Source organism: Salvelinus namaycush, chromosome 6 (genome assembly GCF_016432855.1).
Source record: "Salvelinus namaycush isolate Seneca chromosome 6, SaNama_1.0, whole genome shotgun sequence".
NCBI classification, from domain to species: Eukaryota; Metazoa; Chordata; class Actinopteri; order Salmoniformes; family Salmonidae; genus Salvelinus; species Salvelinus namaycush.
Genome location: NC_052312.1, coordinates 34,606,621 through 34,625,919, shown reverse-complemented (window position 1 = coordinate 34,625,919; position 19,299 = coordinate 34,606,621). Strand labels below are relative to the sequence as shown.

The window sequence follows — 19,299 nt, the reverse complement described above, 5'->3', positions numbered from 1 at the left end:
AAAACGTAAATAAGCGTACCACATTCCAAAAGTCCAATACCGATTTCCACATGCCATGAATCTCCATCAGTGGAATCGAATCCCGATAGATCTTAACAATGGCACAAAAACCGCCCCCGTTTTATAAACCCTCCGCCCCCCTGTGAGCCTTTGGTAGAGGAAACTCCCAATACTGTAGGCCATTTTCCCAAAGGTGTTGATGGTAAAGTTTTACAAAAAGATACACAAATGTTTAGCAGTCCCCTATAAGATTAGGGGGAATTTATTGTATTTTGAAATGTAGGATTTACATGGTTTAATATGCAATAAAAATGATTTGAAGATACCATACATTTATATATTGCTGTCTGAATGTTTAATGTTTTTTATTGAGGTGTCGAGTAGTGTTGAAATTGTGCAAACCACGTTCAGTGCTTCATCTTTGTGCCCCGTCTACTAAACACTCTCCAGGTCTAGGAAAAGTAGCTAGTAACATTCATCATTTTCTCCATAGCTTACCGTATGTCCAGTTGGCCTATGTACAACTTCAATGGTCTTTGAACCATCTGATAAGTTTAAAGAAAACTTCATACACATGAGCAATACATATGGTGGGGAAAATAGACAGAGCGAACCACAGTGTTACAACATACAGAATACTCCTGATATCCTCATGATTGAGGAGGCATTGTGACTGCTAACTGCGCCATCCGCTAAACAGATGCGGGAGACAAATGTCGTTTGAACGCGTTCAATTGTGAAACTGACTAGATATCCCCTTTCCCTTACTCTCGCCCTTGGGCTCCAACGCCAGTTTGCTCTCCCAAACTAATGCCTAGGGTTTTAGCTCTGTGGGTTAATACAGTCTCTGGCTGGTTACACAAAACCCCTCCCCTCTCCTTCATCTGCTTCGTGTGATGTCTGAGAAGCCTAGTGCGATCTTTGGCAGTTTGTTACATGGTTTCCAGTTGCAATAGATGTAGGGAATGGAGCAGATAGGACAGCATTCACCAGAATAACACAAAAGGATGACAAAACCCAACGTTTTTGAAACCTTACTGTAGTTAGCAACCACAGGTCTGGTCAGGGATCCTGTAGAAACAGAATGTTCAGTCTAAAGCGAGGTTGAGGTGTGTGAATTCATCCCATTTTGCCACGCCTCTGAGCTGTGACTGAGTGGACGTTTTATATAGATGGTTAAAAGTAGCTGGGTGGTGGTTTGAGAAAAGCTCCAAATTGGTATTTCTAGGTTAGCATACATAGCATCATGGTTGAATACAGTACAGCATAAACTGCCAACTACCTCTACTATTACTACAACTACAGTGCTACTAGTACTACTATTCTATAGCGAAATCTGTCTACACGCCGATCCAGCATGGTTACTTCCATATACAGGATGTAGAAAACAAGAGGCAATCTTGGATAGAGATCTACTTTCAACATCATTATTTAACCCAGTGGGGTTAACAGTCGATCACAACTAGTATTGGAATGCATTGGTCAGTTTGTGCTTGTAAATCAGGAGGTTGATTGAGGCCTTCAGAGAAACAGGTTGACCAAAAGCACATTCCAAATGGCACCCTATTCCCTATGTAGTGCACTACTTTGGGGATTATTGGTGTCATTTGGGACGCAAGTGCTGTTTCAACATAGATACTGTAGAACCAAGGAAGGATGATAACGGTACAAACACTGTCAGCTTTTACAATGTTTGGAAATCTCTTATCCTGTAAAACACATTCAAAGTGCAATAGAAACATTTATATATACACACCGTAGGGTGCGTGCGAGCAAAGTGCATTTTAAAGAAATTCCATAGAATATAAAAAACAAGCTACGATCTTGGTGAGGGGTGGGGACAAGCAATGAATCCAATCCAAAAAGAGCAGAAAAATGACTCAAACAATCTGGGTTTGCGAAAGCTAATACCTTTTACATGCATTTCAAATACACAGTTATGGCTTTGCCCTCTGCCACCTTGGCGTTCACTACATACTGTATGGTACCATTAATGATTGTACAGCTAGCTATACATTCAGCAAAAACCCAACAGTTGTCCACCTCTTGAACCCAACAAAATGATCATCACTGGTCGTAACATAAAAGTATGTTTCAACAACCCCCAAAACACCATAGACAAATACATGATGAATAATGACTAATAGCTAGCGCGGTAGTAAAGATGGCTGCATGTCGCTCTTTTCTCCCACAGACCCTCAGTCAGACAGTCTCTTATAAGTCTTTGTGAGTGTCGTCCTTCTCTTCCACAGTGAGAGGCACTGCTCTGGCTCTGCCCTGCAGAGTCCTGTAATGGGGTCAGGGTGTAGTAGTCCCAGGGTTATAGAGGACCAGGGGGACAAGGCGGCTGGGCGAGCCAAAGGAGAGGCACTCGTGGAGGACTGCTGCTGTAGCTGCTCAGGGGGCAGTGAGCTCGGTACTCCCGGATAGCCGACACAATGCTACGTCTGGGAGGAGCATGACCAGAGACAACCAGAAGACAAGAGGAAGAGGAGAGGAGATAACAGGAGATACACTGTACCTGACAAAGATCTCAGACATCTACCTCAATCACTCACAGACAAAAGGACGTATCAATGAGGATTTAATAACAGACTCATTTATAGTGTTCATGGTAGGTCAAGAAAGGCGTAAAAAACACACACACACCCAAAACACACAGGATTGATTTCCTGATGCTGTACCCTGGCTATACTGTACAAGCAAAATGACATGGAATAATTAACATATACTGTAAACATATGCAACGTTTCAGTCCCATGTAGAGTTTTAGCCTGGTTCCAGATCTGTTTGTGCTCTTGCCAACTCATTGTTTCTTTGTGGCATGACAATGAGTGAGGAGTTGGGATGATAGCACAAACAGACTGGCACTAAATTCTGGTCTAAATCGTTTACCTGCTGGCTTGGGAGGCCTTCTCCCACCTTAGCTGTGAGGAGACTGGCGGCACTGTGGCAGCAGACTTCTGACGATCTATGAGAGACTGACAGATTAGATGGAGAGACAGTACTGTAGAGAGGTGACAGGGATGGGGAGCAGGGGACATCACAGATGATCATATCCAAGGGGGAAAATACAGACTACTTACCAAGAAAATCACCCCAGTGTCAGCGTTTTCAAGAAGTACATTTCGTTTTTTTTTTTTTTATTCTGCGAGAATGTTCCTATTCTTAAATATTCCCAAACGCCTAACAACTCATGTATTTAATATATTGTACTGTTCAATGGAATGTACGCGTACAGTATGCTATGATTAACCCGTGTGCTCGTGCAATAACTGAGCAGACTGTGTAAAGTAGGCCTATGCATATCTGAGTGGAACACACGACAGCTACTTCATGAAACTGAGATCGTAAGGAATTCCTCCCTAGAACACACGAGAGAGATGCTCAAGGCCACTCAAAACAGAAAAGACGACGACACACAAAATACAGGTCGTTTATACATGATATTTACAGTATATACGAAGAGTATGAACATAGCACTGTACACAGCATACAGCTTTCCAATACTCTGTGTTATATACACATGCATATAAAGTGCTCAAAAGCTAACAGGCTGACAATCAGTGGTAACTATTAACAGTCTGCCTGGAAATGGATATGGCATTAGCACAGGCAAGGATGTTTAGATTGACAATGTTCCACATTATGAAAGACTCCTGAAACAGAGAGCAGAAGAGGAAAATGGCATTCACTGTATTCACATAGAGGGAGAAATCACAGGCCAATAGATGCGGTGGGAAACAAATAAATCGGAAAGGAGGTAAAAACCGCATTTGACAGGATTAAAATCCTCTTGCATGTACGGATGGAATTATGATGTAGCGGGACCGAAAACAGAAATGAGTTTGGTGAGCATGTGATGTGTGTGTGTGTGTGTGTGTGTGTGTGTGTGTGTGTGTGTGTGTATATTGGAGAGTGCGAGTCGGGCGGAACGAGGAGGGTTTCACAGAGAGGAGGTCACACTGGTTTCCTTTCTTGAGAAGCTAAGACAGCGACCCCTAGCATCTATTTGATATTTGACAATCCTTCACTTTTTATTCCCTTATTGCAGAAAAGATCTATATCCAGCTAATTTACCCTACGATGGAAAATCTTCCATATTATAACCTACACTATACTACAACTACAAAGGTGTTCTGCTCAAAGTAACAGGCATACAGTGTTGTGTCAAGGCAGGTAGATGGTGCAGATGCAGAAACTGGAGTGTAGGACAGACTCAGTCAAGTAATTGCTAACGTGATGAAGGGTAATACATCAAACAGAGTAATACAAACTCCATGTATAAAAACGGGAAGGTCACTGAGGTGGTTCCCACGCCAAATCTAGTGTTCATTGTGTTTCTGTACAGTCACCATGAGATGACTATTGGAGAAAAACATTCAACCAGCTCAATCAGCCCAACAATGAGTGCAAGAACAGTGAGTATTTCTGATACGAAAAATATGTAAATGTTCACCTAACGTTGTCAACAAAGTAGCTGAGAGGAGTCCTGTCAAATGCGTTTTTTTTTCTCCATATTGCCTGTTATAACAACGTGTTGGGGTATATGTAGATCACTTGAACCAAATGGAGACTGGGATTGAGTATAGACACACAGTGTTGTTGTGGTACTCTGGGCTCCAGACTTGGGACTGATGGGGGAGGGGGAGACTGGACTGGGTCAATACTAGAGAGGGGAGTCAAAACAGGGAGAGACTAAGGAAACTTTTCTGACCAGCATCCCATTGACAGCCCAACTAGCCAAAATCTATAACTGACCCTTAACCAAACTCATAACCTTAACGTCATTTTAACCAATTCAAAAATGAAATATCGGTTTGCACGTCAGCCACGTCCCCTTAGTTCTTCCCGTCAAAACCAAACTGTGCATGGATTGGGCCAAAGTTGGCAAAGGCTATTCACTGGCCAACACCCAGTAGCAGTGTATCCCTCATCAAGAGCACTGTTTACAGACACTTACGCTGATCATCTGGCAAGGCTTTGTTATTGTCCATTCTAACCTATTGGATAGGGTCAAAAAAACAATATGAAAACTGTTGTTGTTGGCATGATCAGGTTGTACTGATCAGGTACTGTAGTTGTTAAGGCACACACATACACAGGTGACACACTCACGTGTGCAGAACCTGTGGAATCCCATCTATGCATCATACAGTAGCTCTACACTAACTAACCCATAGCCTAAATGTCATTCAAATGTTGGTCTATATTTCTATAACAGCGTAAGGATAATTCTGGTTAACAACACATCCTTGTTGAACCCCAGTTGAAAAGTGTGTGTGTCAGCTTCCCTGAGTTTGGTGGTAAGTGAGTTTTCTATCGGTTACATTCATCCATCTATGCTGCTGTGTTCCTCTGGAGTTACCCTCCGAGGCACTAGGGGTGCTACGTAGCCACAGCTCACTGTCTGTCTCGCCGACTGATATGAAACCCAGAATCACCCATCTCGCTCTGTCTCATAATGCTAACATTAAAACCATCATGGTGTGCTCATTCCAGGTCATTTATGTTACAGGTTTAATATGATATTCAACCTCGACGAAAGTCTTCAGTCTAAGTTCTGAATATACAGTGATATTACAAACTGCCATTGGGTGGTGCTAGACTCTAAATATGTGCCAGGTTTACACAGCAGATGTGAGGATGACTGCAATAACATTGTGAGGACAGTGTGTACAGAGCTGTGAGTAATAACTGAACAATTAAAAATAGCAAACAATCCATAATCATTGATCTGTCTTATCCAATACTTGCTTTGAATGACATTTGGTTACAGTATCTGTGATTTTCATTAAAAACAGAGAGAGCGAATAACACTGTCAAGTGGTTGATCTGTGGAGACCTCAGTCCAACATGTGAACAAATTCCATCAAATTGTCCAGTTAACCTAAACGTCCTTCTCATCCGTCTTTCCAAACAGCGGTAAGGTCCTGCACACATATTCACTTGCTTGTGTGGATGGTGATTTGATTTAAAGGGCAAGACCAAAACTACTGTGTATGTATAGTCTGTAAAGTGTCCTGTCTCTCCTGTAGTTTAGACCGATCAACAGTCTGTGAATAAGAGGAAGGCAGGGCCACTTGTGCTCCATGTTGTGTTAAATCCCTGAGCAGAGTCAGTCTGAACATTCACGCCGATACAGAGCCACATCCACATGCTGCATCGAGGCCAGAGGCTTAGGCACAAGAAACAGGAAACCAGTCTGTCCTCCTCTCTGTGAGCCCCACCCACTCTCCCAGGGGCTGATGGGAAATGTAGTTTTGCATCATTAAAGCGGCTGATGGGATTTGTAGCAGTGTCAGTGAGGATGTTGATGGGAATTGTAGCTTAGTGTCTGCGAAGGGGCCGATGGAATCTGTAGTTCTGTTTAGAGAGGGGACTCATGGGATTTGTAGTGTTGTCAGTGAGGAGGTTAATGGGAACTGTGGTTTAGTGTCAGTGAGGGGGCCGATGGGAACCGTAGTACCTAGGGTAGAGTGGACTGTAGCTGCTGGTGAGACTATATGAAGTGTGGGGGGTGTACGAAGAGGGTGGGGTATATGATGAAGGAGAGTAATGAGCAGATGAAGGGGTATAGGAACTGGAGGGGGTATAAAGGGAGGAAGGGGTGTAAGAAGAGTGGGTATAAAGGGCTGAGGTACGCGTCAGGTTGGTAAGGGGGCGAGTTTGAGGGGAGCTCCATGTCAACCGGCGAGACCCCAGTATGGGAGAACGGTAGGGGGAGGAGGGGGCCGAGCCAGGCTGAGCACCCCTGCTAGGAGACGGCCGTGAGTCTGAGGAGTAATGCCTGGAGAGCCCAGTACTGCTACGTTCTAAACTAAAACTATTGGAGTCGAGACTGAAACTGTGGGAGTCGACCTCTAACGTCCGGACACCCAGTGCCCACTGGGAGTGAGCCAGCCTGTGGGGAGTGGATGGGGGGGTCCAGGAGGAGGAGGGCGCCTCCAGGGAGGGGGGGCTGCCTGGTACTTTGGGGCCTGAGGGGGCCGTGGAGGGGCTGACGGGGTGTCTATGATGTGACGTAGGGGAGCTCAGAGCTAGGGCGTCTGTAGTAGCAGAGGTCAGGCTTAAGGTGGCGCCAGCGCCGGTGGTGGGGCTGGAGGGAGGAGCAGGACTTACTTTGGGGGTGCTGCTCTTCATGCGGGCCACCTTGCCGCCGCGGGTGCGGTGCGACTGCTCCTGGTCGAAGGCTAGGTCCTCCAGACGCTGGGTCAGGGCTAGTTTCTGCTGGATGGCCATCCGCAGGAGGGAGTTGAGCGTCTTCTTCTCGTCCTCCGCCGCAGCCAGCTGCCTCTGCATCTCGTCCAGCTGAGTCACATACTCGTCACACCTGAGAAGTTTCAAGGAGAGGGGTTGGGTGCTTGCAAAAAACAAAAGTTTTGGTTACACAGTGTAGGTGGAGATGGGTTCAGAAGAAATAACGCGATCAGAAGAAGTAGAGAAGAATGAAGAGATCCGGGGAGAAATAGTAAAGGTCGGATGTAGAACTAGTCTATCCCTTTAACAATCTATCCCTGGTCCTTGGTCTCTCACCTGGTGAACAGTAAGGATTCAATAAAAGAAAGCGAGATGAAGGGATGGAGGGAGGAGGGAAATATTCACCTGGTGGCGAACATGGCTCTGAGCGATGAGAAGGTGGCAGCGTCCTCCTTCAGGGCCTTCAGTTCGTTCCTCAGCTTCATCATGGTGTCTGTCACCATGTGCTTCTCATTCTCATACTTACTCTTCAGGTTGGCCAGGGCATTCTCTGCAGTCTGCAAGAACAAGGGAACAGGGACATTTCTTTCACCTTTATTTAAACAGAAAGTCCCATTGAAAATTCAAAACGAGGACATTAGTGTGACTGTGACAGCAGTCTCTATATACTCTATATATCCTAATGGCTACTGTAGCCTGGTAGCCTTGTGAGAACCATCTACAGTTTTTGGAGATTTCTTGTGACCAGCCTCAAAGTAGATTCTAGCAAGGCCGTGTTAGACAGCGAATGACCAGCGTGATGCTTAATCCAAGTCCATAGGTATCCATATCTCGGATACCATATCCATGTCTGACCTGTTTGTTCGCTTTGAGCACCAGTCTGAGGGTAGCGATCTGTTCTCTCTTGGTGCTGAGCAGGGACTTGAGCTTCAGTATCTCCTCCATACAGGCCTCTTTGTCCTTGTCAAACAGTGGGGCCAGTTCCCTGGCTGCAGCCCTCTGTCTGGACAGCTGCAGTGACCGGTCCACTGCCCTCTGGAGGTGCCTCACCTACAGCATGTTCATCAAGGGAGATGGTTAGCGAACATTAGCTGATGTTGTCAGTCAGATACACTGACATCTGTGTCTGTTAGCTTCATGATGACCATTTGGAAGGTTAAAGGTGACACCTGGCATACAAACTGTGATAAACTGTTTCAGGTTTGAACTGCCAATGAAATCAAAAGGTGTAATGATATATGCTTGCTAGTAAATGTGTTACGAATAGTGAAACTATATTCTGTTCGCGTATGGCAAATACACAGTTTGACATGTTTATTCAAATGGAGTCACCTGCTCTCTGATGATGGCGTTGAGGTTATAGATGTTCATGGGTTCCCTACGCAGGTCTCCAGCTGGCTCTACCGCAGGCGACGATGATGATGAGGAAGATGAGGAAGAGGCACTGATGCTGGGGGAGCCCGTAGGAGGGGTGCGGGGTACAGGACTGTCTCTGTCCCTCCCCCCGTCCCGGCCTCCCTCTCCTGACAACCGCTCTTTGGATGGGGATTCCGAGGGGCTGCGAGACTCCGCCGTGGACGACGAGGTTGCAGCGGCAACGGCTGCGAGCCGCCGGGCAAGGCGGGGCGTGAGTAGAACGCGGGTGTCGTCACCCTTGAGCGAGGCACTGATACCCCTTAGTCCTCTGCCGTGTCTGTAGTAGTCTAGCATCACCCGGTTGGGCGTCTCGTTGTTACAGAGGCAGACGTGGTGGTAAAGTTGAGCCAGCTCCTCGCTGAAGGTGACCAGTTCGTCCTGTGCTGCGTTGAGCGCCCCCTGGCTCTCGCTGGCCATGTTCTTGGCTGTTCTCAGCTCCGTCTCCAGGCCCCCCACCTTCTCCCTACCTTCCCGGCAGCTCCTCTCCAGCCTCCCCACCTGCTGCTCCAGAGATCTGTGCTGGGCCTCTCCGCGCGTCCTCTCCTCCACCCCGCCCTCCACACACTGGTTGTACCTCTCTCTCAGCGACTTCAGCTCAGCCTTTAGCTCGACCACCTCGGTTACAGCCACCCTGTATTTACACTGGAGGATCTCCAGACCCGGGGTCTGGTGGCAGAATGCCTGACCCCTGCTGTGTATTAATCCCTTCTCTTTCTCCTCTTCCTCTTCTCCCTGCTCCATCAGGGCCTCTCGATTGAGGTGGGCCTCCTGGTCGTGCTGGGCCTCCTGGGCGAGATGGGCTTCCCGGTGCAGGTGCCTGAGGGCGGTGACTCTCTCGCTGAGGCGGAGGGCCCTCTCGTGCTGCTCGTTCAGGGCACCCTGTGTATGCTGCAGCTGCGTCTGACACTCTTGCAGGCTGATCAACAGCCCTGTTTTCTCCCGCTCTGCCTATGAACACACACAAACAGCTATTTTCAGCCTATTGTTAAACTAGTCGCTTTCTTTATCATCTCCAGCCCCATAACCTTAAATAAACTGCATCATTTCCCTGCACACTCAGCACAGTCCACCTCTTCCCTTAGCCCCCCCCCTGCTGAAAAAAACAGCACAGACAAGCATAGGCTTGTCACTCTGATTTGTTGGTGCCTTCGTTGTGCTTTTGTGGTGACCAGCCTTCGCTGTGTTTTTGCTGGTGACCAACCTTCGCTGTGTTTTGGACACAGTGACCTGCATGAGCTGGTCACCAGCAAAACCAGTATCATGTCATATCATGCTGGATTTAAAAGTGATGTTTAATTTCTATTGGAATTCAGCCAGTGTGGGGATATCCAATAATTGTAACTTTTCTTCACCCACAATATGCATTCAGAATGACTGTCAGGGGCAGAAAGAAGAATAAATTACCCAAATTATCTAAACTGGAGCAATAAGTCCAACTAACAGATTGTATTAGTTTAGAAAAAATGTATGTTATTTATCTTTGTGTAGCATAAGATTAATTAATCAATCAATGTACATGCAAAAACACAACAAACAAGAGAGATATTGAGACAAACAATTTAAAAAATCTACTGCAATAGAGCATGCTGGGAAATGTAATAATGATGGGCATGGTCAGGGTAGCTAGACCAGCTGGAGCATGCTAGACCAGCATGGACCAGCCTGGTAACCAGCATGGACCAGCTTGGTAACCAGCATGGACCAGCCTGGTAACCAGCATGGACCAGCTTGGTAACCAGCATGGACCAGCTTGGTAACCAGCATGGACCAGCTTGGTAACCAGCATACCAATATCACCAGCATAAACTGGTATGTGTCCAAAACACAGCAAAGGCTGGTCACCAGCAAAACCATTCTAGTAAACCTCCATACCCAACTAGACCATGCTGGACAGACTATGTTGACCAGCTAGACCATGCTTGTCAGACCAGCTTGACCAGCACTAACCAGCATAGACCAGCAAATACCAGCATGGACCAGCTTGAAATGTACGCTGGTCTATGCTGTTTTTTTCAGCAGGGCCTAAACACCGCACACTAGAGGGAACAGTAAACCTTGCACACTACTGAGGGTGAATCAATAGTCTAGTGTGTCAGTGAGGATATAAATAAGCCTTTCCTCCAGTCCAGGCAATCGGAGCGAGGCTGAGGGAATGTGTGGGGAGATGCAGTTTCACCTACAGGGACTGCAGTAAATGGTTGGGCACACATCAAACCCCACACACATCCTACTGCATCTTCATCTCACTGGCCCACTGGGCTGGAGGAAACTACGGAAGAGAAGACACCCACTATGAAACAAAATGGCGGCCATTTTGATTAGAGTCCATGTAACAGCCAGTGGTCCAGTAACGGCTGATCCCACAGCTTCTCACTGGTGCTACAACACTTTATTTGACTGCTGGGATAACCTTTATTATTTATAGTCTTCAGAGGCAGAGAAAGGGAGAGGCAGGCCGAGAGAGAGAAAGGGAGAGGCAGGCCGAGAGAGAGAGAGAGAGAGAGAGAGAGAGAGAGAGAGAGAGAGAGAGGCAGGCCGAGAGAGAGAGGCAGGCCGAGAGAGAGAGAGAGAGAGAGAGAGAGAGAGAGAGAGAGAGAGAGAGGTGTATGCAGTGAGGTTATGTCAGCAGTCTCTTACTCTGAATAATTCAACACTTATTCCTACATCTACAATATGAGGGGATATAGACGTGTTCATTTGTACGGCATCGGTGTGTTCACTTTGTAATATTGTTTATGTCTACATTCATGAGTTAGAATGAGAATGTTTGTTTGCCACAGTGTTCTGATATCCTCCTGTGTGTCATTGTTACACGCTTTATAACACTGAGAAATCTGAGCACCAAACTCTAGAGGCTCCCGAAACTCCACTCTACTCATTCAAACTGAGTGAACTGTACTTCTCCACCCACCTGTAGCAGCTGCTGCTTGAGCTTCTGTATCTCTGTCAGGTTCATCTCACTGAACAGATCCGACACCATCCCCTCTCCTTTCCTCCCCGCTCCCCGACACTCTCCATTGGCCCTGGGCAGCGATCCAGTCCCCGTCCCAGTTCCTGACCCTCCATGTAGATGCCCGTTACATCTGCCCAGCTCCTCTGAGTTGGGCGACAGGGCGGAGACAGGCGTAGCCGTGCCACTAGGTGGAGCTGAGGTGAAAGTGAGGTGGGCGCTGCCCGTGTATTGGACGTCACACAGGCTGAGGTGGTGGACCAGCTCCTTGCGGAGGTGCTTCTTCTGCTCCCGCTCGCTCTTCAGGGAGTCCAGGGCCTCCTCTAGCTGGGCCTCGGAGATGTCTTTGAGACGTAAGGCGTCTTCTAACTGGCTGTTCAGCAGCTCGGTCTCCTCCTCCAGAACCTTGATCTCATGCTTTAACCCCTCGTACTCCACCTGAGGGAGGGAGGGAAGGAGGGAGGGAAGGAGGGAGGGAGTGGAAAGGGGGAGGGTAGGAAGAGGTAAGCAGAGAGGGAGAGGCATAATGTGGTGTTAGGGATGGGGACACAGTGTGTGTGTGTGTGTGTGTGTGTGTGTGTGTGTGCAACCGCATGCGTGTGCATGTACTGTGTGTTCTCTCACCTGGTTCTGTTTGAGAGTGGACACTAGTTTCTGCAGGGTGATGTTCTCCTCCTCCAGCTCAGTGTAGTCCTGTAGGAGTCGAGCCTCTCTGAACTTATACTCCCTGATCTCCTCTCTCATCCGGCTCCGCTGCAGCTCCAACATCTCATTACTCTACAGGACAGACACAAACACCAGGGTTTAGTTAACACACACAACCCTGGCTACTATCAAATACACAAGACCTGTGGTTATTATCACAAAACAACACTGGACTGGTTTACTATCAAACACAACAAGGATTTACTGTAAAGCATTTTGTCACAAATGTTGACGTGAAAAGGACTTAGCCTAGGATATCCTAAATATGTTTTATTGATTGACCGATTGGCATTGATAGGGATATACAAGCCACACATACTAAATTGTGTTTAAGATCAAATAGTGGGCCCACCACCACCAATAACTGTGCATACATGTATATAGTAAGTAGCCACTGCTCTGAGTCTCCTCTAAACCCCACCCCCGACCTCTAACCCCTGGTGCCTCACCTCTCTGAGCTCCTGCAGCAGGGTACTGAGGTGTTCGTTGTCGGCCTGCGTGTTGACTGTGACGGCCCGGCTCTGTTTGAGCTCTGACTGGATCCCCAGCAGGCGACTCGTGTAGTATGCCTCCTTAGTGGCTGACTCCTGCAAGAGGTTCTCCTCGTTGGTCTCCCCGTCCGCAGCCACCTTGCGCTGGGTGGAGAAGGTCTGGCCAAACGCCTGGGCAGAGGCAGAGGAGGGGCGAGAGAGAAGTTATGACGTTTCAGTAGCATAGCCTTTTGTTTTGTCCTGGTTATGTAAATGTTATTTTCTGACTCCTATAAAACATACATGGAGAGGTAAAGAGCAATCACCATCTGAAACTGTTCCGTCGCCTAGCACACACACACACACACACACACACACACACACACACACACACACACACACACACACACACACACACACACACACACACACACACACACACACACACACACACACACACACACACACACACACACACACCAATCAATACACAGCTCAGCAAGAGGCTGAGAGGAAGAACATCATAGAGTAGGAACATCTATTTGCGGTGCAGAGCGACGGTGAACTCAAGGGAAGGAGGGATAAAACAAAGACTGTTGGGGGAAGTAGAGAAACGGAGAGAGGCAAAGAATCCTGCTCTCCTCTGAGCTTCTAGCAACGGAACACAGACGAATGACAAAGCACAGTTGACTCACTTTTCAGTGTGGAAGCACTTTAAATGACGTGGCGCTGAACCTAAACGGAACCTAAATATAATGACCATGTAAATACATAGGATTAAGTGCGCTTTAACGTAAAGTCGGACAAGAGGGAAGACAATCGTAATATTCCCTACAGGCCCACTGAATAAGTACAGTCTACAGAAACAGCCATGCAGGGACTCCACAGTGGACTACCACAGGCTATTCATCACTCTCCTATTAGTTCAGCTTCAGCGGTGCGATTCAGACTCACGGTTCCACACTGTAATAGAGTAATGAGTTTGCACGGAGACGTATTTGTGTCAACTAACAGATTCAGCATAATTAAACATGAGAACTATTGGAGATACTGAGGAACGTTTGGATGCTGTGTAGTTTATGACTGTTATATGTTCTGTTCTGAAGCAGTTTGCAACTGAAAAGGGACGAGACCTTTCCTCCGGCGTTTGAAGATTTAAAGGTCATGTGTGGTTTGATGATACACTGCCCTTCATCTGCCAAAACACACACACGTGTGCACGCTCGCACACACACACACACACACACACACACACAATCATTCACTCTGTCAGATGTCACTATATGCCAGCGTTTTAGGAAAGGTGTCCTTTAATAAAGAGAGCACATCAAATTTCAGCTTACAAAAAGATGGATTTCCAAAACGCAAGTACAGTACACAGTAAAGTGAAATACAGTGCCTATATTACCCATGGCAAGCAACTGGTCTACCAATCTATGGTCAAAGAGGTGGGTCATACCTGTATACATGCACGAGGAATAACTTACACTATGACCGCATACATCAAGCTAAAAGCCACATTAAATCATAGTTGTCTTTTTCTACACCTCTACGGGTTGAGTAAATGTCATCCTGAAAGAAACAATGTCCCCCTCCAATGTCATTACAATGGCATCAACTCTTATCGCAGCCACTCACTTTAAGTGGAGAAGAGAAGCTGAGGGGGTATCCCAAATGGCACCCTATTCCCTATATAGTGCACTACTTTTGACCAGAGCCATATGGGCTCCATATAGGAAATAGGGTGCCATTTGGGATGCCTACCCTAACGCTGGTCATCCAATTTCCTCTGACAGTAGAGTAGAACATTCTCCCCGCTTGACTAGAGACAGATGGGGCGTTACAGAGCAGAGCAGAACAAGCCACGGTGCCACCAAGCCTTTTTATTTGCTGCAAATCCCAATATGTAGCCTCTCTCGAGGCACTCTCTGCCTGGCTAGGACAGACATTGTCCTAGTGCGGCTATGTCTCTGCATGGCTAGGACAGACATTGTCCTAGTGCGGCTATGTCTCTGCCTGGCTAGGACAGACATTGTCCTCGTGCGGCTATGTCTCTGCCTGGCTAGGACAGACATTGTCCTAGTGCGGCTATGTCTCTGCCTGGCTAGGACAGACATTGTCCTAGTGCGGCTATGTCTCTGCCTGGCTAGGACAGACATTGTCCTAGTGCGGCTATGTCTCTGCCTGGCTAGGACAGACATTGTCCTAGTGCGGCTATGTCTCTGCCTGGCTAGGACAGACATTGTCCTAGTGCGGCTATGTCTCTGCCTGGCTAGGACAGACCTTGTCCCAGTGCGGCTATGTCTCTGCCTGGCTAGGACAGACATTGTCCTAGTGCGGCTATGTCTCTGCCTGGCTAGGACAGACATTGTCCTAGTGCGGCTATGTCTCTGCCTGGCTAGGACAGACATTGTCCCAGTGCGGCTATGTCTCTGCCTGGCTAGGACAGACCTTGTCCCAGTGCGGCTATGTCTCTGCCTGGCTAGGACAGACCTTGTCCCAGTGCGGCTATGTCTCTGCATGGCTAGGACAGACATTGTCCTAGTGCGGCTATGTCTCTGCATGGCTAGGACAGACATTGTCCTAGTGCGGCTATGTCTCTGCCTGGCTAGGACAGACATTGTCCCAGTGCGGCTATGTCTCTGCCTGGCTAGGACAGACCTTGTCCCAGTGCGGCTATGTCTCTGCATGGCTAGGACAGACATTGTCCTAGTGCGGCTATGTCTCTGCCTGGCTAGGACAGACATTGTCCCAGTGCGGCTATGTCTCTGCATGGCTAGGACAGACATTGTCCTAGTGCGGCTATGTCTCTGCATGGCTAGGACAGACATTGTCCTAGTGCGGCTATGTCTCTGCCTGGCTAGGACAGACATTGTCCTAGTGCGGCTATGTCTCTGCCTGGCTAGGACAGACATGATCCTAGTGCGGCTATGTCTCTGTCTGGCTATTCCTGCTTTTTGATGTCAGGAAGTGGTGAGAGGAGATGTCTCAGTATATTATTCCTCAGAGGAGAGGACACTTTCTCTGCTCCTTCTGAAGATAAACAAATGACATCATTTACAGGAAGAGGGTGAGTCAGCAGACGTACTGCTAGGATGCTCTAGTCAGGGAGAAGCACAGAGAGGCTTTAGGGCTTTAGTCTAGAGAGGTATTAAGAGCACATGGGAGGGTTTAGGGCTGTAGTCTAGAGAGGTATTAAGAGCACATGGGAGGGTTTAGGGCTGTAGTCTAGAGAGGTATTAAGAGCACATGGGAGGGTTTAGGGCTGTAGTCTAGAGAGGTATTAAGAGCACATGGGAGGGTTTAGGGCTGTAGTCTAGAGAGGTATTAAGAGCACATGGAGGGTTTAGGGCTGTAGTCTAGAGAGGTATTAAGAGCACATGGAGGGTTTAGGGCTGTAGTCTAGAGAGGTATTAAGAGCACATGGAGGGTTTAGGGCTGTAGTCTAGAGAGGTATTAAGAGCACATGGGAGGGTTTAGGGCTGTAGTCTAGAGAGGTATTAAGAGCACATGGAGGGTTTAGGGCTCTTTCCAACAGACAAACACAGACACACTCAGGGATGCCTGGTCAAGCAGTCAAACACAGTCTATGGTCTTCATCCAAAGATGGTGGTTGGTGTTAACAGTAGTGATGGAATGATCAAACCGCAGCTGCTGGTTCTGAAGTCCGCCCCTCTACAAGGTGGGCCCGGTTGAAAACATGGCGGTTCAAACCCGCAGGTTGGTATTGGTTTCCACAGAGAGGCAGACTGTCTGAGACGTAATCTGATGTCATCCCCTGTGCTTTCTCTCTTCTCCGTCTTCTTCTCTCTCTCTCTCTCTCTCGCTCTCCTTCCCTCACTCTCTCTCTCTCTCGGTTTTAGGTTTGTCCTCGTCTCAGAGAGAGAGAGAGTGTGAGAGAGAGAGTGTGAGAGAGTGTGTGGGAGAGAGTGTGCAAGAGAGAGAGAGAGAGAAGAGAAGAGAGAGAGAGAGAGAGTGAGAGAGAAGAGAGAGAGTGTGAGAGAGAGAGAGAGAGGAGAGAAAGCACAGGGGACATCAGATTACATCATATCACCATGTAAGTGATATTAGCCTCTCAATATATTGATGATCAACCAGTCGTTTCCTGGAATCTCCAATATGACAAAGTAAATAATACCACAGACAATAACAGACTTGTGGCGTCTGAGGTGTGTGTGTGTCATTATAACATTGCTACAGTAAACTGGGTCTGTTTAAGTCCCCTTCTTCACTCCAGTTCTCATTACAGACAGATAGATGTTCGAGTCATTCAGAGATCTTTAACTAGTTACACTCACTCGTTGTCCGGGTGTTACATAGAAATCTGTGCCCCAAGAAATCTGTGCCACTCACTCATATAGTCCTACAGTATCTTCAGGCATCACTAAAAAATCTGTTACACTGTTTTGTGTCCTACTTTCAGAGAGACATCCTGCTGACACAGTACCTTAGGGCCACCTCCGTCACCCACTCAACTTCGAAAAATAAAATACTACCTTTATTGGCCCAATAGTTACATCATTAAAAGCCAGACCTTCATTTCATTTGAACGTACCTAGAAAGTTAAAACTAAGCCCCCTCCTCGTCCACTGTACATAGAAGCCCCTGATGCCCCCACAGTCCCCCAGAGGGTTCAGCAGCCCCCATATACTGTACATGCTCCAGTGTGAGCCGAGCCCGCCCCAGCAGCACAGCTCTGGTGTCCGTACCCCCTCCCCCCCCATGTTTCCTGGTCTTCCACATTGACATGTGTATCTGCCCCAACAGGTAGTTTACTAGGCAGTCCCTTTCCCTGTTGGCTACGTTATACCTAGACCCTCCAACGTATAGGTCCAGAGTCAGCCCCAACCCTAGCCCTGTACACCACCCACCCAGGACAGAAAAAAAGACAACCAGCCTGGAACAAGAAAAAAAACTGTCTCCTCCTCCCAACAGAAGACCCCCCCCCCACCGATGGCTCAAGGTACGACACGTATCTGTTCGTAGTGATAACCCCGTGAATTATCCTCCACTGTAGATCAACAGTACGCTTTTTCTATCAGAGGCGTATACAGGGAGCGCAAACATCCTCTCAGAGAATAGCCAGGTCCCAAATCCCCCCGGCCACCATGTTGCCCTCAGCCCATCCTCAGCCCGGAGTCTTGAACTACAGGAACATTCCCTCACCCTCCTAGTGTTCCCCCGACGGTCCCGTCTCTGCTTAATCCCCAGCATCTCTCTAAACAAGCACGGCAGTGCAGAATGGACTCCCTCCAACACCTGCTGCAGCAGCCTGGCGGACTTTATGGAGGAATCGTCCACCATGTCACACGCTGGCAGAGGTCAGCACTCTGATCTGGATCAGTGTGTTGTGAAAATGTTGCTCCTCCATTATCCATGCTCCTGGCTTTGAAACATTTCTGTGAACACCCAAAGCACAGGAAGCTGTCACTCTGGACCCAGTGTCCACCAGGCCTCGGCCCCCCTCATGCAAACGGAGGTGTAACGCTCCAAGAAAGAGAGAGAGAATTTTTGTCATTTAGCGGACACTCTGATCCAGAGCGACTCACAGTAGTGAGTGCATATGTAGCACATGGGGATGTGTGACACGTACTCCTCAGCCTTAAGGTGTCCCGTTTGCGTCGCCTCCTCAGCTAGCTTTTTAGGTGGCGCGATCAGCTAAGACGCTTGAAGGAAGAAAAGAAAAAAAGACGCTTGAGGGAGGATGGTCACGTGTGTTTGTGAGACAGAGGTCCCGGGTTGGAGCCAGATATGGGCCAAATCGCAAGGACGTGTTACTCGCTAAGTAAGCAGCGCAAAATCCTTTACACATAGATTTCCAGCATTGGAAAATTCCAGTAATCGAACCTACAACCCTGGCGTTGCTAGCGCCATGCGCTACCAACTGAGCCACACGGGACTGGACCACGGAGACTGACTACGAGACCACACCCTGCGGGAGGGAGCCACCAGACGGCGACAGAGAAAGAGACAGACTGTCTGCTCCTCTGACAGAGGCCCTCTCAGTCTTTATTATCTCATAGGATACCACCGTCTGCAGAGAGGATGGCAGGGAAAGTAGCTTTGTTAATTACTATAATAACAGACTATTTTACTTTCTCCCAACCTCTCTCTCTTTCCCTCACGGCCAGCCTGACAGAGAAGAATGGGAGAGATATTAGCATTTTGAAATTGGTTCTTGCACTTTGCCTGTTATACAGTCCCCCTCTATCTCCCTCCCTCTTCCATTTCGCTTTATCTCTCCTTTTTCCCTCTCCTTTGTGTCTTTAGACAACTACTCTAAGAGACCAGTAATGGGCCGTACCTCTGAGTTTCTCACACTGTCCCTCCCTGTAGAGCTAGCCAGTGTTGTGGACTGCCAGTGCCAAGGATTCACATAGCTTTCTGCTGAGGTATCAACAGACCAAACAACACACATCAACCAAAGCGGTCGAATGAAAGTGACCCATACGCTTTATTTGATCTGTGTTACATAATTGGACACTCACATACACACAGCAGTATTCAGCAACCATTCTCACAGACAGGCGTTTCCCAAGACAATAGACGGATTCACCA

General features: G+C 47.7%; 1 protein-coding gene across 1 annotated transcript in view; it reads right to left on the bottom strand.

The window, feature by feature from the left end:
* Positions 1 to 2,320: 2,320 nt before the first annotated feature.
* The window catches only part of LOC120049082 (protein bicaudal D homolog 1-like), a 29,541-nt gene continuing 12,562 nt past the window's right edge, over positions 2,321 to 19,299 (bottom strand). The window contains exons 2-10 of the mRNA XM_038995328.1: positions 12,721 to 12,933; positions 12,191 to 12,343; positions 11,524 to 12,004; positions 8,533 to 9,560; positions 8,056 to 8,250; positions 7,606 to 7,757; positions 7,123 to 7,333; positions 2,896 to 2,981; positions 2,321 to 2,447 (exon numbers count right to left, since the gene is read on the bottom strand). Coding sequence (XP_038851256.1) covers positions 2,321 to 2,447; positions 2,896 to 2,981; positions 7,123 to 7,333; positions 7,606 to 7,757; positions 8,056 to 8,250; positions 8,533 to 9,560; positions 11,524 to 12,004; positions 12,191 to 12,343; positions 12,721 to 12,933 — 2,646 coding nt within the window. The remainder of the gene's footprint in view (positions 2,448 to 2,895; positions 2,982 to 7,122; positions 7,334 to 7,605; positions 7,758 to 8,055; positions 8,251 to 8,532; positions 9,561 to 11,523; positions 12,005 to 12,190; positions 12,344 to 12,720; positions 12,934 to 19,299) is intronic.